At 43.2% G+C, this 26,480-nt stretch overlaps 1 protein-coding gene across 1 annotated transcript in view; it reads left to right on the forward strand.

The window, feature by feature from the left end:
* ELAPOR2 (endosome-lysosome associated apoptosis and autophagy regulator family member 2) overlaps window positions 1–26,480 on the forward strand; it is a 96,479-nt gene that overhangs the window by 61,395 nt on the left and 8,604 nt on the right. The window contains exons 3-18 of the mRNA XM_009086873.4: window positions 950–1,145; window positions 1,811–1,958; window positions 4,533–4,619; window positions 6,912–7,017; window positions 7,658–7,810; window positions 9,082–9,170; window positions 12,408–12,588; window positions 13,335–13,463; window positions 14,405–14,495; window positions 15,415–15,517; window positions 16,301–16,438; window positions 17,151–17,414; window positions 18,587–18,760; window positions 20,212–20,401; window positions 24,040–24,136; window positions 25,263–25,364. Of these exons, the coding sequence (XP_009085121.3) occupies window positions 950–1,145; window positions 1,811–1,958; window positions 4,533–4,619; window positions 6,912–7,017; window positions 7,658–7,810; window positions 9,082–9,170; window positions 12,408–12,588; window positions 13,335–13,463; window positions 14,405–14,495; window positions 15,415–15,517; window positions 16,301–16,438; window positions 17,151–17,414; window positions 18,587–18,760; window positions 20,212–20,401; window positions 24,040–24,136; window positions 25,263–25,364 (2,248 nt within the window). The remainder of the gene's footprint in view (window positions 1–949; window positions 1,146–1,810; window positions 1,959–4,532; window positions 4,620–6,911; window positions 7,018–7,657; window positions 7,811–9,081; window positions 9,171–12,407; window positions 12,589–13,334; window positions 13,464–14,404; window positions 14,496–15,414; window positions 15,518–16,300; window positions 16,439–17,150; window positions 17,415–18,586; window positions 18,761–20,211; window positions 20,402–24,039; window positions 24,137–25,262; window positions 25,365–26,480) is intronic.

Raw genomic sequence — 26,480 nt, forward strand, 5'->3', positions numbered from 1 at the left:
AAATGAGTGTCCAGGCAGGAATTCCTGACACAGGCATGGGGCTCTGTGGGCATAGAGGACTTCAGCTACTGTCCAGATATCTGTTTCATAATAGGAATAATCTTCCCTTAGCAGGGAGAGATATGATCAGGGGGAAAAGCAGCATACAGCTGTTTGGGGGAAATAATTTTAGAGACATCAAAAAAAAAAAAAGCACTTTGTGAATATACCTCCTAATTGTACTTCCCTTAATTACACAGATTTTGAATAATGTCTTTGCTGTGCTGACAACCAGGGGTTATTTTCTCAGCATGTTAATGTCACCCTAATCAAAGATCCTCATCTTCTAGTCACAAACCTGTGGGTGACTTTTTCCAAGATCACATGGTCTTATCAGGCAAGATGTTTGAGGCTTTGTAGGTAGTTCATGTGAGGAGAAACACACAGAGGCCTTTGGATTAGGTCTGCTACTCTCAGCCAAGGCTTTTATAGTTATATGAATATCAGCCTGCTGCTGTGTGCCCTTCTTAGCTTAGGTGAGTGAGAAAAGTCTGTTCTGGCTCTCAGGTACTGGTGATTTTAATTGAAGTCAAAGTGTAACAGTTGGGTGAGCAAGGGTGAGGAGAAATCTATTATAAATTCTCATTTTCACAAATTGCTTTTAAACACAATCTGTCAATCGGGATTTTGTTTCTAAAAATCTTCTTTTGCCAATGGAAGCAAGCTGCAAATCAGGAGCTGTCACTGGGGTTTGGTTTCAGTGCTGCCACGCCAGTGAAAACCCAGGTGAACATCTCAATTTTTCAGCTGATGTTGGTAGCTCTGCTGTTGTGCTCCTGGGACTGGAACATTCTGTTTGGTTCCCTTTAGTGGCAGTTCAATCTTAATTAATTAAGTGGCAAAAAAAAAAAAAGGAAATTAATAAGGATTGACGAACCCATTCCTACGTTGTAAATTCTTGTCTCCCCAGCTTTCTCCTGTGCCTCTGGTGAGTACCTGGAGATGAAGAACCAGGTATGCAGCAAGTGTGCAGAGGGGACCTACTCACTGGGCAGTGGGATCAAGTTTGACGAGTGGGATGAGCTTCCAGCAGGATTCTCCAACGTGGCGACTTTCATGGACACGGCGCTCGGCTCCTCCGAGGGCAAAGCCGACAGCTGCAACAAGTGAGCAGTTCTGCTTGCACCTGGCTTGGGCACTGGGGGTAAACCTGGGACAGCTCAGCAGCACAAAGCTGCTTAGTGACTCATCTAAGCTCTGCAGAGAGTAGCCGGCCCTGCTAATGGCAGACAAGAGTGGCTGGGAGGTGAAATCTGTAGCCCCATCTCTTTGCTGTCAGCGTGGTCTCCTTGGGCTCATCAGCAGCCTCTGAGTTTAAGGCCAGCCTGGAGCTGCTCTTATTTGGGTCATGGTATAATGAATTGGCTAAAAGGTCATTTTATAGCCTGTTTAGAGACCTGTGGTGCTTGCAGAAGGCTGTTTCTGAGTGCAATTGAAGGTATATTGAACCTGTGGATAATAAACCTTTCTTATATAGGCTGAGTCCTAAATTTTTCATACCATATCTTTTCCCATGCACAGTTTCAGTGAGAAGTATTATGTTTTATATTATTCATGTAACGTATAAAAATAGATATAAAATAAAATTATTATATTTACTATATCTGAAAAATAAATGGAGATCCTGTAATAAATTTAAAAATTCACTGCAGTTTGCTGTTGTGGGATTCTGGGATCTTTATTATGTATCATGTTGTGTAGTAATAGTATACAAAAAGTCTCCTCAGTATCTGTGATCTCAATTGAGGCTTGTTTTGTTTATGCTCACCAGCTCTTCATGGACACCTCGAGGGAATTACATTGAGTCAAACAGGGATGACTGCACAGTTTCTCTCATCTATGCTGTGCACCTGAAGAAATCCGGCTCTGTCTTCTTTGAGTACCAGTATATTGACAACAACATCTTCTTTGAATTTTTTGTAAGGCCTTTTAAATGGTGAATCCAACCTTATTTTGTAAGAATTCACCCCAGATCATTAGCAGCAGCTTTCCCCCTTTTAAGTTCCCTGCATGCCCATAACTTGTTATTGCTGAACAATATAAAAAAATTCTGCTTCTTTTTCTGTCACTTATACTGTCTTGTGGCATTTATTTAATCTTCAAAACTCAGTCTGAACTGATCCTGTCTGCCATGCAGGGAATGGATTAATGGATTTTGCCATTAGGGGTCACGACTGCCCCATTTAGTCCAGCCTTTTGCAAGACAGGTGTTGGTGGTAGATGCTTCTATTTAGGGGAGTCTGAGTGGAGATGTCTTTGAAGGGACTTGACATTTTAAAAGACTTCTACCAAAGTAATACTATGTGGAAACCTTTAGTTTTAGGTCAGTTTATGTCCTAGTAATTTAGTAATTAAGATGAAAAGAAAAGCAGGAGAAGTTCAGGTGACTTTCAGTAGGAATTAGTCTCTGAGGGTGTGTCCATGGCTGTGAAATGGAAGGGCTGGGGATCATTAGCTCTGACATGGGAACAGCCTGGCTGGGCTTGCACCATGGTGTGCTCAAATTGCTGAAACTGTCCGGTCAGCAGTGACCAGAGTGGGGAAGGCAACCCTTCTCTGCCCATCTGGAGGGACAGGCTGCTGTCCAGTGAGCTGAAGGGCTCCCAGCACCAGGATTGGCAGTGGGGTGTAAATGCCCCACATTACTGAGGTGCTTTGGAAGGTTCCACTGTCCTTGGCATGTTGTACCTGCCATTTGGGACAGAGAAAAATGTGATGGGAGGGTGACTCAGAGGCAGATGACTGGAAATTCTCAGTTTCCTCTGTTTCTTCCCTTTTATCTGTCTGACAAGCTCTTTTTTTTCATCAGAAAGATACAGCTCATGGCACCTCACAGGAGTGAGAACTCTTAGCTGGTGTTGGCTAATATTTACTGAGGTTTGGGAAAAAGTGCAAAGCATCTTATCCTTAGCAGGCTGGGAAAGGAAGACAAAAATTACCTGTTGGAGGCACTTTCATGCTGCTACATCAGTGTGATAGATTGCTACTGCACTTGGACAACAGACCGTGCAGGCAATGTTATTTAGCCATTTCTGTTTTGTGTTAGACTACCCTGCCTTCTTCATGGGAGGAAAGCAGCAACTATGCTTTCTGCTGTCAGGTGAGAGTGCCAGGATTATGAATCCCAGCTCCAGTTGCTTGACTGACTGGCAGATCTGCAAATATATTGTTTCTGTGAGCACTGGCTTTGAAAATGGTTTCTTGATTATTGCTTTTATCTATGTCCCACTCATTCGCCCTCTCTGAATTTATCATCCCCTCTTCAAGAAGCAATGAGTGCTGCAGCCCTTTATAGAAATGCCCATAAATTCCTACTCAGCCTCAGTATTTCAGGGAAACCATTTTTAATTCTCCTGTAAAAGTAATTTTTTTTTTCCTCCAGCATGCCTGTGCACTTAAATATATTTAACAATGAAACTTTAGCTCTGGACAGTGGAATTTCAGTGGCAGTGGCAGGTTACTGGGAAATGGTGAGGTGTTTTATCTACCCTTCCTTGGTTCTATTTACATATTGGAGCCCTTTACACCTGATGAGAAGAGGCTATATATTCTTACCTCCTCTTTGCAGGTGGGAACCAAGAAAAAAAGGGTGCTTAGCTCAGGTTGCACAAGATAATTAGGGATCTACCTTCTGCACATGAGCTTCTTCCCACCTCTTCTCCTCAATGCAGTTGGTCTAGGTGGGAATTGAGTGTAGAGATGCTTTGGAGGTTGTGGAGTTGCACAGCTTATTTCAGATTTGATTTGGAGCAACTTTAAGGAGGATCCTTGACTCCAGGTCAAGTGTGTGAAAGTGTTGAAGTGGCCTTTCTCCCTGGTGCAATAAAAGCTGAGTATGTGATCTCATGCCTTAAAGAGACTTTGATACTTTTTCATCTGAGAAGACAGGTATAGGAAGAAAGAAGTGCACCAAACCCTGCTGTAAGGAAATGCTTCTGAGCTGCCCTGGAGCCAGGCAAGGGACAGCCAGCCTCCCCCTTGAGCCAGAGCAGACTCTCCTTGGCATGTTGACTCTGCCTTGATACTTTGCAAATCTCATCCCTAGGTCAGGTGGCAGCAGGCCAAAGGCAAAGCACATGTTGGCTGTAGAGAAAACACTTTGTCTCCCAGCTTTGTCCCATCCACTCCCGCTTTCCCTATGACTTGGAAACCTCTGGATTTTCGGGAATTAAGTCTTGTTATGCTCAGGAGAAGGAGGAAGCAGCAAGACAAGATGCTCAGCATCCTTGTCTGATCACATAGTTGGAGGACAAGCCTGAGATCATCTCATCTTGCTCTTTTTTTACCATCTGTGTCAGAGGGGGCTGGTGGTGGAGGCACTGTTAAGCTGTTGCAGATGTTGGAAGTTGGGGGTTTATCTTGCCACAAGTAAGGCAGCTGTCTAAATATGTGGACAAGAGGAACAGAACTGAATCTTATCATTCCCAGAAGTCATTATGCTGACAGAGAGATGCACCTGATTGTAGTCACTGATCTTGTGTTTTTATTAACAGATACAAAATGACCAGTGCAAAGAAATGGAGTCCACGGCAGACAAATGGGTGAAGCTCACAGACAACGGGGAGTGGGGCTCTCATTCTGTAAGTGTGTGAAAAATTCCTTCATGAAGTGTTTTTCCATTTATAAATGTCTGTAATTTCCTCTGTCCAGACACCAAACATGGCCCAGCTCCTGTGAATGCATTTGAAGAAGCAGAGCTTTCCTAGCACTGAGGGGAAAAGTCATGGAGATCCCTAAGGAGCTGATCCCAAAGGAAATTATGTAGATGCAAGATTTTGTATTGATTTCCCTGGGCTTTGAATTAAGTGTTTTATGAGGTTGAATAGATTTAGGCAAATCTGCACGGTTGTAATTGAAATGTTGTACAACAGTTGTTTGCTCATGAGAACACAAGATTATTCTCTGTGCCTTGGCAGAGCACTGGGAGTGGGGTGTGGATGTGGAGACAAGCAGGATGGGCATTGCATTCCCAAGTGTGTGCAGAAGAGTTGGACTGCACCCAACTTCTGCTCCATGGGGGCTTGTGTGAAAAACCAGCTGGCAGCACCAGGGTGGCTCCTGCAGCAGGGAAATGAGCCTGTTGGGGGTAGGAGCTGGCTGGGCTGTGACCCAGCTGGCTGAGCTTGCCCTGTGAACATCACATTCACAGGTTCATGTGCAGACCAGCTCATCAGCTGAGGCCTGGCTTCCACTACACCATCACACCCTTGTCCCCAGAGCCACACCAGCAAAGGCCCAGCACAGGGGACATTGTGCCAGAAGAAAAAGGCTTTTGTGGGCATAGGCAGCAGCACACGCTCTCTGTTTTCCTTGATGTGCTTTTCCTCCTGGAGGAGAAACTGTATTCCTGAGCCAGCTCTGGTTGGAGTGCCTGTTAGGTCTGGTGCAAGACCAGTGCAGGTTACAGTGGGAGGCTGGAAAGCTGGCTGAGGAGGGATGAGTGGCATGAGCTGAGAGGCAGATCCACGGCCAGGGCACTGACTTGGGTGAGCTGAGGGATGTAGGCAGTCTGCATGGGAGATGGTGCCATCTGAGCTCCTCATCTGTGCAAATGTTCTCACTGTCTGTGAAATGTAGACATATGAGCTCGGTGAGATGATGATTCTGGCTGCCCTGAAGGGCTTTTTCTGTAAATCCTCTCAAGGTGTCTTCTGTGAGCACAATTTTCCAGTTGCTGCAGTCTCTGCTCTCAGCAGGTGGGTCCTGCTGCACTGGAGCTGGTGTTGGGTACCTCACCTCACAACCTGATTTCTGTTTCAGTATGGTCCCAGTTCCCCTGCTACACGTGATAGCTCAGCTCTCCTCTGCCCCTGTGGGTAGCAGATGTTTGGGTGTGGGAGATACAATATGCTGTGCTTCTACTTTGCTAAATTTTTCAGCTCTTTATCCTGGGTGAACAGAAACTGGGGTCCTGCCAGGCCTGCTGTAAATCACACTATCCTGGACCCTTATGCTGGTAGAGTTTATGCCTCTTCTTGTGTGAAAATATAGCACTTTCAGGCCATTGTCCTGCTATTGGCACAAAACATCTTGTACTGGGCTAGTAGGTATGGAATACCAGGCCAGGCAGGGGATTGGTGAACCTGCTGCTTTTGGTGATGAGAGTTATACTGTAGTTACACAAGTGAGTTGAAGGCAGAAGGCACCAAAGCTGCTGCTGGAGGAGTTTTCCTGCCTTCCTACTGCCCCTTACCTCAACCATGAGGCCACCAACCCACCACCCTTCCACAGGGGCTGTGCAGTCACTTGCTGCACCCTGCCATGAACAGAAGTGGGTCAGGGCAGTCAGAAACCAGGTTGTTTTCTGCATCTCATTTGCTGTTGGCAGTCAGAAGTGAGCTGGAGGGATGGGACTGCTGATGGAGATAGCCATGGTTTGTGCCTGGCTTACTGGTCATAGTACTGTTACATGCAGACAGAACTTTATTTTTAAAACCTGTAAACAAAACTCACTTGTGAACTGGATTTTTGAACTCTGGGTCATGTCGAGTTTCTTTATGAAAGTGTATCTCAAGGCTTTAAAAACAAACTGATTGACTCTATCTGAGCATAAGGCTGGAGATAAAAGCTCTTGAGTGCCAGGGGTAATTGGATAAAGACAGGAACAGCTTTTTCCAAATTCTGCTTACAGCAAGGTCAGAAACAGCTCTTGGTGTTTTTCCAACCGGGGTGTTGAGAAACATTTTCATAAAGCACATTTTGGCACTCCTCAGATATGTCTGTACAGCATCTGTCTATTGTTTTACCATTACCTCTTGACCCACTAAACAGCACAGGAAAAGCTGCTGGGATGCAAGAAATTTGAATGGAAGTAGGAAATAAAACAATGTCTTGGCAAGGGGATGTTTGCTAACTCACGTGTGTTGTTGCAGGTAACTCTGAAATCAGGTAGCAATATACTGTACTGGAGAACAACAGGGATTCTCATGGGCTCCAAAGTTGTAAAACCAGTTTTAGTGAAGAACATCACAATTGAAGGTAAGTAGAATTTGTCTTTGAGGTTTTATCTCACTCTTTTGTCACAATGTTTGCCAAGTGCTATTTCTACTGCTGTGCCTACAGCACTGAAGTGGCTTTTTTTAGCCCCTTGCCCCTTCTCCCCGCCTCTGAAGAGTAGAAACAGAACAGCAAAACTTCACAGAGAGGAAAGGCTGAAAAATTAGTTTATCTGGAAAACGTTGCCATCTACTGGAGAAGACTGGATTAGTAAATAGAGAGAAAAAGGAATAACCAGGTTTTCTCTGTTGTAGGATAGAAAGACTGTGGTTATTGGTAAGTCTCTCAACAGGGATAACTCGATATATATCATAACAGTGACAGTTGAATTAATATTCAAATGATCTGTTTTTACTGGAATTGCTCTTTTTGTCCTGGACTAAGTATACTGAAACTTGGAGTGTCATATAAGGTTCTTGGAAGGGTCAGACTTTAATTGAGGTTTCAAGATTAAAAACCTAAATTATGTGTCAGCAAAGCCAAAGTGTCTTAAGTGAGTGGTGAAAGTGAGTGTGATTTTTATGCTGTTTTATACAGCTGGTTTGCTCTCAGCCATAAGCCCAGGTAGGCAGCAGTTACAGATGGGTTTCTTTCAGTGCTTTACCCAGAATTTTTGTTACAGGAGTTGCATACACATCTGAATGCTTCGCGTGCAAGCCTGGTACCTTCAGTGACAAACCAGGGGCATCTGGCTGCCAGGTGTGCCCACGAGACACTTACTCTGAGAAAGGGGCTAAAGAGTGCACCAGGTGTAAAGAAGAAATGTATTATGCAGGTACACAAACCAAGTGGGACAAGCAAATCCAGGAGGGTCAGAGTATGTGCAGGCATGGGCTGTTTCAGATAAGAGAATGGTTGTATCCAGCAGTGACAGTCTCCAGCTGATATATAGAGGGGAAATGATTGACTTCCCAAAAAATGCAGAGGGCACACAGATACATAATGGGCCACAGTCAAACGTTGTGTCATCAGTGTTAACATGAAGGGATGGAGACCTTAATGAGCAGGGAAAAGGAGAGTTCTTCTGAAGGATAGAGCAGTCCTGGAGTGCTGTGCCCTCTCGTGGTAATTTGTGTTATGAGTTGGTAATGACAGGAATTTGTTTCATCACTGCCTTCAGCCTTAACATGTTTTGAGGAGTGTCCTTTCCAAACACTCTCTCCTGCCTTGCCCCTGCCTCCTGTGGGTTGGAAAATGGGGTGATCTAGTTGCAAAACCAAGTCCTAAAGTCCTCTGCATTTCCAGCTATGCTTAGGTGGTGATCTTCAAATGACATGGTCCTAATCTATTCTTCATAGTCAGAAGGTTTTCATATTTCTTCCTTGTAGTAGTTTTAGAAAGTTCTTGAAGAACCAGTTACTGACCATAGCACCTGCTATCACCTATGGTTGCAAATGCCTGGGGACCTGTGCCTCTGCTCACAGTGGGAATGGAAATATTGCAAAATTATCTGGCAAGAGAAAAAATTGGACCAGTGTTGTAAGGAAGTTCCTACAGGATTAGAGTGGTTTTGTTCCTTATCAAGTGAGAAAGTGTTTCCATGCTTGGTAAACTGTGTAAATTTTTGTGTTGAAGTGGGGAGGGTTTGATGGAATCATAGAGTGGTTTGGGTTGGAAAGAACCTTAGAAATAATCTCATTCAAACCCCTGTGCCATGGGCAGGGAATTTTCCAATAGACCAGTTTGCTCAAAGCCCTATCCAACCAGGCCTTAGCTATTTCCAAAGATGGGATATTCACAGCTTTTCTGGGGGACCTGTTCCAGTGTCTCACCATCCTCAGAGTAAAAATCTTCTTCCTATTAATTGTCCCTGCATACACTGAATCAGTGAATTCCAGTGTGACAGTATAAGCACAGCTAGTATTTCCCTGTTCCCCTGCTTCATTTTAGGGGAAGGTTCATGCAGACACCATTAAAACTTGATTTTTCATTTTTGTTTTATAATTTTCTGCTGACCCATTTTAACCTCCGGATTTCAAGCTTGTTACTTTTGTTTCCAGGGACCATTTGATAGTTTAATATCCTTTTTCTCACCTTTTCTTTTAGAGGAGGGATCCAGTGCATGCGTAGAGAGACCTCCATGCACAAGCAAAGACTTTTTCCAGATCCATACCCCGTGTGATAAGGAGGGAAAAGTAAGTAGAAGGCAAGATAATATTTTAAAGCTCACTGACCTTATTGCTGTCACTGCATTTGAAAGCAAGGTAGTTCTTTTTAGGAATCCATTTCCCAATTACTTTCCCAATTTTGCTTTCAGTATCGAATCTGTGGCTTTGGGTTTGTCCTTTGCCTGCCCTCTCTGCAGCCTTTATCCCTCTGTAAGAATCTGACAGGTCTGGGTCTGCCTAAGGGATGTGTTTTGGTGAGATGACAAGCTCCCTGCACTTGTGATGGGTCTGATGAGGTCACTGGGGCTGCTTCCATACTCTGCTGGAACACAGAGTGAAGTACTGTCCCTGCATAAACCCCTCTCTTTAGCTGTTAATAATCTTTCTAGCATACTTTAAGCTTGTGATGACTGTCCCTGCAGCACCCAGGCATAATTCAGATGATTCCATGGCCCAGGAGCATTGGATATGACCATCTCTGTTTCAGGTGGAGGAGTGTTTGGCTGCATAGGTATGAAGTGTGTCATGTCCCTTGGTTTTAGCATCAAAGGATAGGTTAAACTCCTGCCTGTGGTGGGGTAAAAAAATGGTGCATACATAGTCTGGAGTGTTCATGTGCATCAGCTCAGCTGCTGGTAATGTGCTTGTCCCATGGAATGCCTCAAATCACCTGGACTCTCAGGACTTTGTTTCACTCAGAGACCTTAGATTCACTTGGTCTCTCATAGAGGGCCTCCTGGAAGAGCAGCCTGGCTTTGTCCCAGCAGTCAAGTGGAGTTTTTGGAGGAATTTGGAGGAGAAACTGCTGTTTACTGCTGTAGGAAGCCCACAGAGGTGTGGACACATGGTCAGGCCTGTTTCATGTCTTTCCTTTCCCATCTCTCTTAGATCCCATCTCTCAGATGCAATTGCAAACAGGCAAATTCCCTAACACCTGTATGTTGCTGGCCTAATATTTGCTGGCAGGATTGAGTATTTTGGAGTCTCCTGATCAGTGAGTTCTAAAATCCAGCTGAGACCTCCTATGCTTTGATAACAAAGCATCAGTGAGTTTAGCCCCAGAGCTGTCAGGCTCTGCAACCTGGTCTTGACTCACTGATTTCTGCTCTGTTAACTGTCTCTAATGACCCAAGAAATCAGCAGCAGTGTTCATGGCTACACCCCCAGCTACAGCTTTAACTGCAGCCTCCTGTGGATTGTTCTGTCACTGCTCTGTGTGGTCCAAGTCTCCCTGACACTGAACAAGTTCCTATTATTTGCCCTTTTTCCACTGGCCCTTCCCTTTACTGATGACATCATTAGAATGCAAAGTGGGTTTTTCTGCAGCCAGCCTTCCCTGTCCAGTGGCAGTGACAGCAGCAGGTGTCACAGGCACACAGATACTGCCTGAGTTTGCAGGCTTGGTTCCACTGCTCTGCATGTCTGGAAATTGGTTCAGCTTTGCTGTACTCCACATCTCTCCATGTGATGCAGCTCAGTGAGAGGGCCTGACTCTGCAGGCCATCTACAGGAGAACAGTGGCTGTAAAGGACCAGCCTATTGATCCATGCTTGCTAAAATAAGCCAGGTTTTCACTGAACAATAGATTGTTGTCTCCCTTCTGCTGTCCCATTCCATGTGTAGAAGGAGCCTCTGGAGATTTATAGACTTTACTCTTGACTTTTCATCTACCTGCTGATTTAAAAATCCCAAGTTGAATGCTTCAGCCCCCCCATCTGAGGAACCCCTCACCACATGGCCACAGGCACCCTCTGACCCTCCTATCCCTGCTCAGATGCAGGAGGATTCCCTTGGTAGGCAGTGTGTCTGGGCTCTGGGCAGTCACACAGGTGCTTTGCCAGCTCCTGAGCCTTTTTATTGTAAACACTCTGCACCCCAATGCCTCTGAAACATTTCTGGGGTGATTCTCCAGAAAATCCTCCAGGTGTTCAGGATCAACAAGGGCAGGCTGATCCATAGGATGAGGTGCCACTCTGGCAGCAGGAGCAGTCCCTCAGTGCTTGAGAGCCCTGTGCCAGTGACCAGATTCAGCCAAGGTGGCCAGACATGTCCATGGAGAAAAGGCAGGACCAGTGTCAAGCTGGGACATGGTGTCCATGGGTCAGTCAGGCAACATGACCTGGCACAGGCGTGGCTGCAACAAAGCACAGGCAGGGATGGAGAGTGAGAGCCTCAGCATCACTGGAACTCCCAGGAGCCAGGGCCTGAGCCTGAACTGAGGCTTCTTCCAGCTCATTCTATGGAACAGTTTCAAGAGGGATCAATACTTCAGGTGCTCTGTGTTACCAGAGGGCTAACCCTGAGTGCAAGCAGCTCAACACCCAGGGTGACAGGGGGTCTGGATCAAATTCATCAGGTGAAATCTCCCTTACCTGAGCCTCCAGCCTCAAAGGTCCCTGATTGCTGGGACCAAAGGGTGGAAGTACCCAGAATGGGAACTGTGGACAGGTTAAACTCTTGCCAGTTGGGTTTCTCAGCTGTGGAACTCAGCTAAGTTTCACCTTGAGATGTAAAACCCTTTCAGAGAGAGACACAAGGTCAGATGAAATTTGAAACACAACTTTGTGGGTGATGCATCTCAGCCAATGCTTCTCCTGAAGACAGAAACTTGTGTCCTCAAAGGGCGGCGATGACAAAGAGGTCACACCATGGTAACACCATGGACTGACTCAAGTTGGTGTTCATAAACTGCTCCTTATGTGATGACAAAGGATTGGAGGGGCTTGGGGAGAGCTCCTGCATGGTTTTGACATTTCTCAATAGGTGAAGAATGGCAGGAGAGAAATTGGGGACTTTTCAAAGAACAAGCTGCCAGTATGAATTAAAAATGCAGAACTTGTGGTTCTCTCTGCTAATCCAAATAAAGGGCTTTGATATGGCAGAAGTTGTATTTTGTGTTACTGGGGTTAAAATGCAGAGATTGCATATCCAGTTAGAATTATTTATATGATGTTCTTCAGAACCACTTGCATGGGGAAATTTAGGAATTAAATTTACTAATTAAATAGGAAATTTGCTAATCAAATTGCAATTGTTTTAAGCTTTACATTTTTGTTTTGTCCTTAAAGCCTCATCTCTTGGAATCCCCTGTGAACCCAGTCACTTCTGTTGCCCTTACCTGTGCTTTCCTTTATTGTCCTGTGTGTGCAAGGTCTGTTTTTGGCCTCAAATGATGGGAATACCCAAATTTAGTTTACAAGGGGGACCTTCATTGGTGCATCTAGTCTTAAAACTTTGTGTGAGCTCAGTGTCTCCTCCTTCCAGACTCAGATCATGTACAAGTGGATTGAACCCAAGATCTGCAGAGAGGATCTCCCTGATGCATTGGCCCTACCTCCTTCTGGAGAGAGGCAGGATTGTCCACCCTGCAATCCTGGATTTTACAACAATGCCTCATCTTCCTGTACTCCCTGCCCACCAGGCACATTTTCAGATGGGACACAGGGTAAGAGTCTGCAAAAAAAATTAGTGTGTCTCCAAAAGCAGTCATCTGCTTGCTTGTGACTTAGTTTAGTGACATATCATCATAAGTCAGTGTTCATTTTGTATTATACTTGTTAAATAACATTGGAGAGCAGGATGTGGATATCTGTTTTCTCTCCTGAGTCCTTTCTTATCAGGGATTGCTGCTCCAAGTTGACCTGCTGTGTTCTGGATGAATTTCTTGGCTGATATAAACATACTGAGAGGTATTTTAAGGGATTCTGAGAGAAGAATCAGAACTTTTCCAGTCAGCAATTCCTCCTCAACCATTCTCCTATCCATGCCAAATTCTTTCCTGCAAAAACCTCTATTTAAGCGCAGTCAGATGAATACCCTGCCAACATTGTCTTGTCTAAACTCTGGCCTGTTGATTCTGAGATGCTTTGGCCCAATGGTCCCCTACAGCATTTTGGAGGAACTCTTGTTTATCAAACTTTCAGCTGAATGTATTAAAAAGTAAGTGTGACTTGGGGGACCAGTTGCAGATTACTTAACACGATGTAATGATCTACAGTTTATAAAATGCTTGTCTCACTTTCAGTCTCCTGGTCCTGGTAAGCCTTTGACTGTTTGACTACAAAGAAATAAATTATTTTCTTTGCTTGTGACTTGCACCAGAGAGTAAAAAAGCATTCTCTATGTTCTTCAAAACACTGTTTGACATGTGCCCTGGCTGTGTGATATCCTTTTCTGCTCTCTCACCCTTAGAGTGCAAAGCCTGCCCTGCTGGGACTGAACCAGCTCTTGGGTTTGAGTACAAGTGGTGGAACATCCTGCCAGGAAACATGAAGACATCTTGCTTTAATGTTGGCAACTCAAAGTGTGATGGGATGAATGGTGAGCCAAACTCCCTGTGTTGTGATCCCATGCCTCCTGCATGGATCCCTGCTGTAATGGAGCACCCATCAAAATGAGTGTGCTCTTGGCTGCATGACTCACAGCACAGTTTCCTACCTTTCCTTTAGTTGCACCAGGCTTGAAGTTTCCTGTGGGAAGCAATGTCACAGTATCACAAAGGAATAGAAAATCTCTTGAATACCACAGGAGGGCAGGAGCTGCAGCCTATGTGAAGTTCCCTCAGCAAAGACCTATCCCACATTGGCTTTAATGCATCTACAGATGCATTCATCTCCCCATTGAAAAAACATTGTTTTGTCTTCTCCCTAGTTTATCTCATTTTTTGCTTTGTGATAGCTGTGCCCGTTGAGATCATGCATAATTCTTTTGGAAAACTTAATTGCAGTCTGTAATTTTATTCCTTTAGTGCTCAGAGCTTTCTCTCTGCACATGTGCTGAAATTGCAGCAGAGAGCAGTCACACCTCGCTGGTGAAAATGATCCTGTTTGGGACTTCTCCAGCCTTCTCTGACAGATTTCCTCAGCCTGATCCACCCTGTCAGACTGATGTAACTCAAGCTTTGAATTCTCCGTGTTGAGCAGAGGGGACTGAAGTATGTGCTTAACATTTAACATAGAGATTCACTGATTCATCTGTTTTAAAGCTGAAAGATATCAGATGGATTATCCCCCTTGAGCTGCACAGCACAGATCAGGGAATATCAATTGCTCTGCTGATTTGAAAGGTGAAAATAGCCTGTGAAATCAGTGGTTCACACGATTGCTAAAATTCTTCATTCAAATCATCATGATATTGTTCTATAGTTTATATCAGGCATCTTTAAAATACACTGACATGCTGAATTGTTTAAAAATTATGGTAACATAGATTTCTTTTGCCACCCATTTATTGATTTTTTTTTCTTTTTCTGTCTTGTGAAGGTTGGGAGGTGGCTGGTGATCACATCCAGAGTGGGGCAGGAGGCTCTGACAATGACTATCTTATCTTGAGCCTGCACATCCCAGGATTTAGGTAAGGAATAGGATATTTTTTCATCTATTTCTGTTATTTCTCTCTCTCATACCTCTTTCACACTATCCCAGGGATGATCTGAGTCTTCCTTTCTGAAGAGGAATAATGCAATGAATAAGAGACAAGAGGAATCTTGAATTTTATTCCCATGTCCCCAGTTTGTCCATTGAGGCAGGCAAGCTTGTGGGACCTTGGTTTTTAGCAGTATTTGCTTCAGTCCAAGATGCAGCCAGCTGGCTGTCTGGAAGCTGAGTAAAGATATTGCTATCCCTCTGTTTCTAAATTATTCCACAGCTAAACCTGCCATGGGTTAGATGGAGCCTGCCCTAAAAGTATTTTAGTGAAAGCCAAGCCCTGTGGCTCCAGGTAGCCTCCACAGTCTGTGCTTCCCTTGGAGCCAGTGGGGAGATGCAGGCACTGCAGGAGAATGGGAATGCCACCACTCATGCACACTCAGACAGGCTGAAATACCTGCTTGAGGTGCTTGTGTCTCTGTCAAAAGAATGAGCTTAGAGAGCTTAGACTCCTAGCTCAGAGCAGGTGCTGAATGTTAAAACCAGTAAGGTGTGGAAGATGAACCCCACCCTCCCTCTGCTGTTTTCCAGCTAAGGTAGATGCAATTACATTGGTGTAAATCACTTGAAGTATGTAATGTGTTTTAATAATAAGACTCCCTACCAATATGGTCAAATCTGGGTGTTCATTATAAGGAGGGAAGTGTACAATTAAGATCTTAGACACTTAAAAAATGACCCTGCTGCACCCAATACTCAGTGCAGAGGCTCTCACCATTCTGCAAGGACAGGTTTTCTGTGACAGGACTTGGATGGCTTCACTGAACAAAAAGGAATTTGAAGGATTGACTGCTGCCTGTCTGGAGAGCAGTGTATAAATATTTTGTTCCTTCTCTGTTAAACAGACCTCCAACATCAGTGACGGGAGCGACTGGGTCAGAACTCGGACGGATTACTTTTATTTTTGAGACCATCTGTTCAGCAGATTGTGTGCTGTACTTTATGGCAGTAAGTGAGACCTCTTTCTCCATGGCTGGGGACTGAGCCTGCTATTCCACAAGTCACTTCAATACCTCTGCATAGGTGTGATTAGTTGCACTTGGTTTGTTATGATTAAGCATGGCATTAGTTTAGTATCTGCAGTGCCCTTGCAGGAAGGATTTAATGAATGACCTACTGAAATTCATCCAGCACATGAGTTGTGAACCATTACTGGCTATCTGCTTATTCTAAATCACTGGACACTAAGGAGCCAATTTTTCCCCTGTTAAATTGAGTGGTGAAATTATCAGAGTGATGAATTTATCAGAGTGCTGTTGAGTTAGCATCTAGTAACAGAGTGACAAGTGAAGATCTGGGACAGAGGGATGGGAAGAGGACAGTTTGGAAATTTAGACTTGATCCTGTCAGTGACCTGGAGGATCAGTAGAGCAGCAGACAGATGTTTGTATGAATGTTCATTAGCTGAGGAAGGCAAATGGATCTGCAATGGCTCCGTTGGCCTTCCACTGAAAGGGGAAACTGATTCTTTTTGGTATTTAGTGTCTCCTTAAAGGAACCTACTCTTAATTTAAAGAGAATTGAGTGGAAATTAGGTGGCAATTCAGAACAGTCTGAAAATTTGTCAGTTGTGCAAAACAAAATGAGTATGTTTGCTTTATTAAATGTTAAATGCAGTTGTGGAGTCCTTTTTATATGCCAATCTCTAGATCATAAAATACTGATGCTTAGTGTGGCATGACCAAACTTTTTTATTGTTTCTTTTTTTTTTTAATTATGCCTATTTTGTAGGACGTTAATCGAAAAAATACCAATGTGGTGGAATCATGGGAAAAAAGCAAAGAAAGACAATCCTACACTCACATCATCTCCAAAAATGCTTCCTTCACATTCACCTGGGCCTTTCAGAGAATAAATGAGGGTCAAGATGTAAGTACTTCTTTGTGTGTGGGGCTTTACAAAACAGCATTCTTGGGACACCCTCTGCCAGAACTCCAGCCCTCTGATGAAGCTCACAAGTTTCCCATGAGGGACGAGGGGCTCTCACCACAAAGCAGCCCCTGGGAGGCAGCTGTGCATAAACAATCCATGGGGAAGGACAGAGCCATGGATAAGATGATCCCTGAATTGGTGCCCAGAGGTGTGGGTGGTGTCCCCAGTGTGATGACACCTGGTATAGTATTTGCAGGGATCCCCTTGGCAGAGAGGAATGATGAGGAGGACTCCATCTTATCAGAAGGCTAATTAATTACTTTATTATACTATATTATTCTATACTATATTACACTATATTACATTACATCTAAACTGAATCTGCCAAGCACTCAGCTCTGCACAGAACTGCACAGAATCTCTTGACTGCCAGCCAACAGTTCCAACACACACACACACACACACACACACACACACACACACACACACACAAGGAACCAAAACACCATCACTTTGGGTAAACAGTCTCCATATTGCATCCTACTTTTGCACAGACACAGACACAGCAAACGATAAGAATTGTCTTTCTGTCTCTGATGCTCAGAGAATGTGAAACCCAGAAATATTCTTGGGGAAAATTGTGCCTTGCTTTTCTCTGCGAAGAGAAAGGTGGCGACGCCCGGGGTGGTTTCCTTGGCTCTCGTTCCAGAGCAGGCAGTTCATCAATGACATGGCCAAGATCTACTCCATCACGGTGACCAACGCAGTGGATGGAGTGGCCTCCTCCTGCCGGGCCTGTGCCCTGGGCTCCGAGCAGTCGGGCTCGTCCTGCGTGCCCTGCCCTCCGGGACACTACATCGAGAAGGAGACCAGCCAGTGCATGGAGTGTCCAGCCAACACCTTCCTGTCCATCCACCAGGTGTATGGCATGGAGGCCTGCATCCCGTGTGGGCCTGGCAGCAAGAGCACCAAGGTACCCAGCCTGAACCATCCTGGGAGATGGAGATAGGGTTTGTTGGGCTGGAAGCTCTCAGGGGGCTGCTTCTAGTGCTTTCCTACAGGCATGTGCCTTGTGAGCACTGGAGTATGGCTATAACCAATATCCCCATCAAAGATATCACTTGTGGCTATAGGACATGAAATAACATGACATGGACAAACAGCTCTCTGATGGTAAAAAGAGAATTAATTTCTGACTTCAATATTTATAGATTTCCAAAAGTGACAGTGGATTGGAGGGTGAAATTGCCGCCTCTCCAATGACACTGGACAAATCAACAGTCCATCAAATTTCTCCTCCTCCATAAAAGAATGCAAAACAGTGTTAATTACATGAAGTGTATGAGAAAGTTTGTTACAAGAATGTAAACATCTGAAGGCTTAGAAAAACTAAAAAAAAAACAGGGTGAAAGTCACTAGTCTAATTTCTGTTTGTAAATAATCAGATAAAACTGACAACTTCAGCTTTAAAAAAAAGTTAATTTCAAGAAGCTATACTGTGGACAATGTACTAACAGGGCAAGTATCTATGTTACTTCCACCAAAGCTATCCCAATGCCTGCTCTTTTAAACTCAGGGACTTCCTCAGCTGGATAATGTTTCTGGGCCTTTAGAAACCTGTAACAAGTTCCTCTAATATGAAACTGTAATCATAAGTAAACATTTATCATGTTCAAGGAGCTGCACAGGTACTGGAAGAACAGCTCCAGTTTGTTTGTATTCTGCCTGTCTTCTGCTGTGTTCATATCCTGCCCTGTTTCTTGAGCTGTTTCTTGTGTTTCCTTTGCAAAATGCAAGTGTAACCAAGGACATGTTTTGGTCTGCTTACAGGGATTTAAGCTGGAACATTGGGATCCTAAAAGTACCCAGAACAAAAGAAAGCAAGAAATTGCATTTTCTTGGCTAATGCAGCAGACAACAGAAAAACCAGGCTTAGGGAACATTTTAGTCCTGATATGTGATTGCAAGAGACTGAAATGGGAATGGGAATTATCCCTAGGGAAAGATCAGTTACAGGAATAGGACAGAGTTCCCCTTCATCCTTAACAAGGAAAGCAGTCCTGTCTGCACCCATGCTTTAACTCTGAGGTGAATGGTTTGCTGCTGTTCCATACCTGCTCTTTAATGGATGCCTCTGCCTTGCAGGACCACTCTGCCTGCTTCAGTGATTGCCTGGTGTCCTATGTCAGGGATAACCAGAGCCTGAATTACAATTTTAGCAACCTCAGCCAGGTGGGCTCGTTGATGAGTGGACCTAGCTTCACTTCCCGAGGGACCAAGTTCTTCCACTTCTTTAACATCAGCCTGTGTGGGAATGAGGTGAGCTCAGCTGGGCTTGAGGGTCGGGAAGATGAACCAATTTGCTGCTTGTGCTGGTGCTCTGGGGTAATGCTGAGACAGGACAAAGCCTCCCTGTCAGCTGAGTTGTTACCAATACTGTGCAAACACTTTGGACCTTGCTTTACAGTGCAAGAGGACTTTTGAGCAGCCAAGTGATTTTCCAGAGCAGAGATACTGTGTTATAGGCCATAAATAAAGCTCAGAAGAAAATTCCTGTCTCAGCCCTGCTTTTTCTTTCCTGTGCCTTTAAGTCACTTGTATCATGACCCTGACCTTTGTGTGCTGCCACCAAGGAGCTCCAATGAAGAGTTTGAGTCTTTCAGCTGACAACTGCTTTCCATTTGTGTCCCTCATTGCTTCACTGGAGGTGTTGTATGCAGAGCCCCTGGTCACCCTGATGTCTGCCAGTGGCCAAGATGCCCAGTGCTGACTTTGCAGCCTTGGGCAGTGGCAGAGAAATGTGTTTTTAGTTTGTGAGTTAAACAGGCTCTGTCTGGAGCTTGGACTGAAGCAGAGCATGTTGTCACACACATAAATTGACTTTCAGAGCAGTACCAGTGTTGTGCATTGTCCCATGAAAGCCAACATGTGTAGTTAACAATAATGATCAGCCCTTTACAGTTCTGAAGTCTTTTTGCCACGTATCAAAGGATTTGCATGAGTTAAGACAAACGAGTAGTCACATTTCTTTACAGCATTATGTATACTTTTAGGATTCTATGTGTGTTTAACTGCACCTGGATTAGAGCTGCTGACAGCTCAATCCACAAATGTAGATATTTTTTCTCCTCTGTGGATCTGGTCTTCACTTTCCCAAACTACTACAATGGTACTACAGTACAACAAATGCTTAGGTGGTGACTGCTTGATATTTTGTTAGGAAAACTGAGTCTGGTAATTTGTCTTTCATTGCTGTTGCTCTGATTCTATCACTGATCTTGACATACAACATTAAAGCAGTCTCGAAGGGTATAGATCTGTTTAGGGATTTCATGTATTTGTGCTTTGAAAATATTTTATCTGGATTAAATCCCAAATAAGGAGGTATTCCACAGTATTCTATTTAAAGGCAAGGGAAATAGGGTTTTCCTTTGCAAGCCATTTTACTATGCTCTGAAAGCAAACACTGTGCTGTCAAGATAAACAAAGAAGAGTGCTCCACAGTAGAGATTTTGGATAAGGCACCTGCCAGAGGTGACATTGTGTTTCTGAGGCTGTACAAGGATTTAATGGGAGCTTTGACAATGGCACAGTTTGTTGTGGTTTGTCCCTCTTATGACAGACACATAGAGACATCAACTTGTTATAAGGTAAAATAATGAATCTCATCCAGTTTGCAATCAGCAAGTTTGCAATCTCTCTCTTCCCAAACTTTTTCACATCTTATCAACAACCAACAGCTTCTCCCTTTTTTTCCTGATTGTCCACAGGGGAAGAAGATGGCGATTTGCACTGACAATATCACAGATGTTACTCTGAAGGACATGGTTGCAGAATCAGAAGATTTTTCCAATTTCGTGGGAGCTTTTGTCTGTCAGTCCACCATCATCCCATCAGACAGCAAGGGCTTCCGAACAGCCCTGGCTCTGCAGTCCAACAGCCTTGCTGACAGGTTCTTAGGTACACAGTTTGTCTTCTCCTTGTTGCTGTTGTGAATGTGCTCTCATGTATTCAGGGCTTCAGAGTAAATCCTTCCTGGCTCAGCAGCTGCATGACTTGGAGGGAAGGGTGAAGGGGCAGCCCAGGATCAGTCTGAGAGGGTTCCTGAGCTGTGAAGCAGCTCTGCACAGATGCCTTCGTGTTTTGCTGATGTTTCAGTTCAGCTGATGGCTGGAGGAGAAAAGTAAATGCTGTGCACATTTTTAGTTTTCCATTTCTGTGCTATTCACTCTTCCTTGTGCTTGGTCGGGTGGGTCTCACAGTGCATAGCATTTCAGCACAAAAATCTGGAGAGTGTAATTAAAAAGCACTGGTTTTCTTTTATGGTCTGTACCCACCCCACTCAGGGCAAGACCAATGACTCTGATAGTCACAGTAGTCCCAGTGTTTCTGCCTGTGCCAAGATCCCACTTGGGCAATTTTAGAAGAGGAAACTGATGTGTGGACATAATTAGACAAGGACTCAGGAGGCTTAGGGCAGCACTTGGCTGTGCACATCATTAAGTTTTACACTGGTCCAGATCACAAGTTCCCAGAATCTGAGGCCAGATGAGACAATGAAGTCATTTGGTCTGCTCACCTGTCCATTACAGGCACGGAGTGTTTGTACTTTCTCCCTGGCACTGAGCCCAGAAACTTATGTTTGACAAAAGCACATCTTTGGAAGAGCATTCAACCTGGGCTTTTAAGACTGCCAGAAATAACAACTTTGCCACAGTCACTGGTATTTTTTTCCACTGGTCAAGCACCATCTCTCTGTTTGTTTTTAAAGCAGGCTTATCTCCTATTTGAATATCTTTGACTTCAGTTTTCAGCTCTTTCTTTTTCTTAGTCTTTCTCCAGATCACACCAATCTTTTCCTTCTTGAAGAAATATTTTGTGTACTGGAATCGTCACACCTTTCTGATAAATTAAGTAGACCAAGTTCTTCTAATTGTCTTGCTATCATGTATTTATTTTGGGCGCCAAAATAACTTGTGAGGCTCTTTCTTCACCTTCTGTAACTATTAATAATTTTTTAAAGTATTGAATGGAATAGTATTCCAGTATTTGATTTGCTATAATGGTAATAAAAATCACTTTTGTTTTTGGAATCTCTGCATCCTTCTTTCTCTAAACTCAAGTAATTTCATGATGGCTTCTTGGATCTCATGTCCACTCTGGATGTTTATTCAAAGTTACAGTTTCCAAAGGAAACTCTCACTTTCTTAAGACTGGCCTTCAATTCTTGCTGCACTTGTATTATATATCTATATCTATATATCTATATCTATCTATATCTATATCTATATCTATATCTATATCTATATCTATATCTATCTATATCTATATCTATCTATATATGTCTATCTATCATCTATCTATCTATCTATCTATCTATCTATCTATCTATATCTATATCTATATCTATATCTATATCATCTATATCATCTATATCTATCTATCTATCTATCTATCTATCTATCTATCTATCTATCTATCTATCTATCTATCTCTCTATCTCTCTATCTGTCTACCTATCTTATCTTGAGTTTGTTTGGGACCATTTTACTAAGTGAACCAAGCAACCAAGTTACTCTGTATTTTATTTTTAATCATCTTAATCTTTGTCTCATCTCCACCCTTTACCAGCATGGATTATACAGTTACTTGCAGATCCCTGATGTTAATCTTGCATTTTCACACTTCAGTATCGATGCCTAGAGAAGCCTGGAGACATCCCACATTTGATGACAATTTCCCATGGCCAGATAATTTTATAATGACTTAGCTAAATAGTTTTTAATGTAGAGTGTGCTCTTAATTGATAGTACACTGCTAACTTTTTAATTAGAACCTCATGTGGTAATTAGTGAAATACTTGATACATTTATATAACTTTCTTTAGCAACCAAGTTTATCAGCACTCAAAGAATGAGATCAGATTTGTTCAACAAAAGAGGTTCTCCGTAAATTCTTGTTGACTTTCTCTCATTGTGCATCTGTCCATGAATTGAAACCCATTTTCCATTACCATTATTGTGTCTCACTGTGAGAGACACATTGTAATTCAGGTCACCATATCCCCTCTCCATGAGTCTTTTGACAATTCACTGTCATCAAAAGCTCTGTTAAAGGTCACTCTTAGGTATGGGTTTCTAGTTCACAAACATTCATGCCAGTAAATGCCAATATTGTCTCTGGCCACCAGAGGAATGAGGGCAGTTATTGTCTTGAAAAACAAGGAGATAGTCCTGACTTTTTCCTAATACAAAGAAAGGATGTCAAGCTCTTCTGGCACCTTGTTTTTATTTCAGTTGCTATTTCAATTTTAAAATGGTTGAAGTTTATCTTTCTTAGCATAGCAAGGATGTGGACCTGCTGAAGGGAGTCCAGAGGAGGCCAAAACATGGCCAGAGGGCTGACCACCCTTCCTGAGTGACAGGCTGAGAGAACTGGGATTGTTCAGCCTGGAGAAGAGAAGGCTTCAAGGAAACTTTAGAGCATCTTCCAGTACCTAAAGGGGCTGCAAGAGAGCTGGAGAGGGATTTTTTACAAGAGCATGCAGTGACAGAACAAGGGGGAGTGGCTTCCAACTTAAAGAGAGTAGGTTTAAATTATATATTAGGAATAAACTCTTCCCTGTGAGGGTGGTGAGACAATGGCACAGTTGCTCAGAGAAGCTGAGGCTGCCCCATCCCTGGAAACATTCAAGAAAAGGTTGGACAGAGTTTTGAGCAACCTGGTCTTTGAAAGGTGTCCCTGCCCAGGGCAGAGGTTTGTAACAGGATGATTTTTAAGGACACTCCCAACCTAAACCATTCTGTGAGTCTGTGATTCTATCAACTGTTTCAAGAGCAAGTGGAAAAATTCTTTTCTTCAGCCTTTTCACCAGTTTCTGACCACTACGACTTCTTCTTGTTCTGTCAATTTTTAACTCCTGAGAAGGATGCAGCTCATTTTGTACAACTCCCTCTTCTGAAATGTTGCAGTGGAGCACCAATATTTTCTGTCTTCTTTGGTTTATGGGGTTGGAAGGATCTCTAAGAACTTTGGTTACTTGCATTTCCCTCCTTTGCAGCTTTTGCCCAAAATCCATGTAGTTCATACACCAGCCTGTCATTTGTTCCAAACTTGCCATCCAGGCTTGCCTATGATTCCATAATTCTTCTTGTTATTTCATCTCTCAAAGTACTGCAAATTCCTCAGGTCATTACATGGTTTTGATGTGTGAGGGTTGTACACTCAAGGCATATGCTCTGAGGGGTTGCTTCAGATATCTTCAGTTCTTTGCCAGCCTAAAATAGTTAATGTTTCTTTAATATCTAGTGATTGCTTTAAATTAATGTTAAAGAGTAATAAGTATTTCCACAGGTGTTTTATTTTTGTGTTTTATTTTTTTTTTATTTTTCCATGTCTACATGCAGAAATCAGATTGTGTGAGGAACATATATATCTGTAAAGTTTAGTTAGAAAAAGGTGTGTGTAATGTTCAGTAATTCCATTCAATGGTGTTAAGTGAGATCCACAGCTTTCAGACTGAGAAAATATTACACATGGACCCCTCAAAATCCATTAATAGAGTGCTTCTTTTTTTTTTTTCTTTTCTTAAATTTTAGGAGCTACTGTGGAAACAGTGCTGGAAAATATCAGCATCAAGGCAGATATGTTTCCTCCCTCTCCAAGCAAAATACCAGATGTGCATTTCTTTTACAAGTAGGTAAAAAGTGCTGCTTATTGCATTGTCAGATGTCTTCATTTGTTTAGAGGAAAGTAAAACTGTGAGGGGCATCTATAACCCACCTTTAATCTTTGCCACTTTAATCAGTATCTGCCTGATAGTGATTGGCATGTTGAAGATCATCCTATGAAATCAGCAAACACTCTTTACTCAAATCTAAATTAGTCTTGATCCATAGGAAGTGATCCCAGAGCTTTGATTCATCCAGATGCCACTTTCAATGTCCTGCTGCTTTCCATATTTTCTCATATGTGACTTTGAAATGTCCACTTCTGGTTGAAATTTTCTTTCACTTTCATTTGTGTTTACTTTGATGCTACAAAAAAGGACTAATCAAGATTAAAACTAATTGTTTTAACATGCACAGTTACTAGTATGCTTTTCCCATTCTTCACTCTTCTCCATAGAAAGAATGCCTCAGTTTGGGGAGGAAGAATCTCAGAGATCAGCTCAGTTCAGATGTCTACATGCTGGTCTTCATGTCAGCTGTGTTTCTAAGCTGGGACTTAATTGAATATAGGAATTTGGATATCAGCTTTAGACCTATGTGAATACTTAGAATATATATCTGATTCTGCAAACTGAGCCCCACGCCAGAGACCCTTCTTGGAGCATATTATGAACTTGGCTTACAAGGTCTCTCATGCTGGAATAAGACCTTTTTCATCCCCTTTGCCCTGTGCTGTTTCAGGACAGTTTGGCTCTCAGGCTGCCAGGCTGGGAGTGAGCCTCTATCAGAGCCTCTCCAGCAGAGTAACACACCAACCACAGCGCCTGTGATTCCCCTTTTCAGTCCTTCTCTTCTGTTTCGTGGCAAAGTTCACTCCTTGATGCAGCAGGTTTAGAAAACCAGGGCAGTTCCCTCAGTAGCATCTCAGAGCACTTTGAGATTTAAATGAATTGCTGAGGCCCTACCCTGATTCTGTTGCTCTTTTTTGTTTGCTTGTTTGTTTGTTTGTTTCACCTGGCAAAGTCAAAAGCATTGTGGTGAAGGGTATTTTGTCAGTATTGCAGCTGCATGAGTGTTCACAGACCTATGAAACAGTAATATCCATTTAATGGAGTGGAATATGTTGCTTTTCTCCTCTTGTTTGACGTTAGGTCTTCAACAGTGACAACCTCCTGTGAAAATGGCCGTGCCACTGTTGTGACAATGAGATGCAACCCCCACAAACCAGACCAAGGAGAGCTTTCTGTGCCCAGGTATTTCAGTCTCTGTGTCCTAAGAGTACCAAAAAGCCTTTGCTCCTCAGGTAATCCTTACAAAACTCATTAGTAATTTTATATTATAATAGCAATGAGGAGAGCTCTCTCCCTCATCAGTCACTTGCTTTTCCTAGATGTCCATCAGCTTCCAGCAGACCAAATGATCTCTGTTTAGGCTGTGTGGCAGGTTGTTCTGAGCTTAAATGCAAAAGAAAATGCAGTGATGTTTGCTTGTTTTCACTCTTCCTTTATTTCAGTTCCTTATTTTGATCTTCAGCCTCCTGATTAAACTGCCTGGTTGAGGCTCTCAGAGGTAGTTATTCTTCCTTGAGCTACAGCAGTGGTTAGAGAAAATTATTTTTTTGGAAAAGGGCAACCTGTTCTAGGAATTTTGAAATCTGCTATTGCAATGCTTTTGTGAGCTCTGACTGTCTATTTTATGTTTGGGATATATTTATTTATGTGTTTCATCGCTGTAGCCTGGCTGCCTTGTACAGTTGTGTTTAATTTGCCTGATGTTTTTTTCCCGTCAGTCTGATTTGAGGGACTTTAAAAAGCTTCTTTTTTACAAAATCCTGTTTATGCCTGCATAAACATAACTTAAGGCATAGGCATGATTGAAAAACTGCAGAGAAAAAACCAGTAAAATACTCAATTCTATTGCTCTTTATCAACACACTGTGATTTTTCAGAAGCTTCCTTCACCTCTGATAACTCTCTTCTTTGGTTATCAGGCCCATTTTAGTCTGTCTGGATGTTGCTACAAATCTGCTGATAGCTCTCACTCATCCTCCTTCCCAAAAGTTGAGTCCTCTTTCCAAAAGTGAGCAGTGTGAGAAGTGTGGGATCCTTTGATCCCTGTCCCTCTTGGGACACACAAACTGTGCTTGCCTGACAGAAGGCAGAGGAGAGTCTATTTCCCAGGTGATGGATGAATGATGGGTATTGGAACACCTTTGGAGATGCCTCCCCCAGTTTCTGAGGGACCTGTCCTACTACAAATTATGGGCAGTAAACCACTATCAGCTTCTGCATGAAAATTCTTCAGTTGTTCTCGCAGTGCCACCGGATAAACTCGATGTGAACGGTGATAAAGCACCAGTAGTGAGGGAG

This window comes from Serinus canaria, chromosome 1A, assembly GCF_022539315.1.
Source record: "Serinus canaria isolate serCan28SL12 chromosome 1A, serCan2020, whole genome shotgun sequence".
Lineage (NCBI taxonomy): Eukaryota > Metazoa > Chordata > Aves > Passeriformes > Fringillidae > Serinus > Serinus canaria.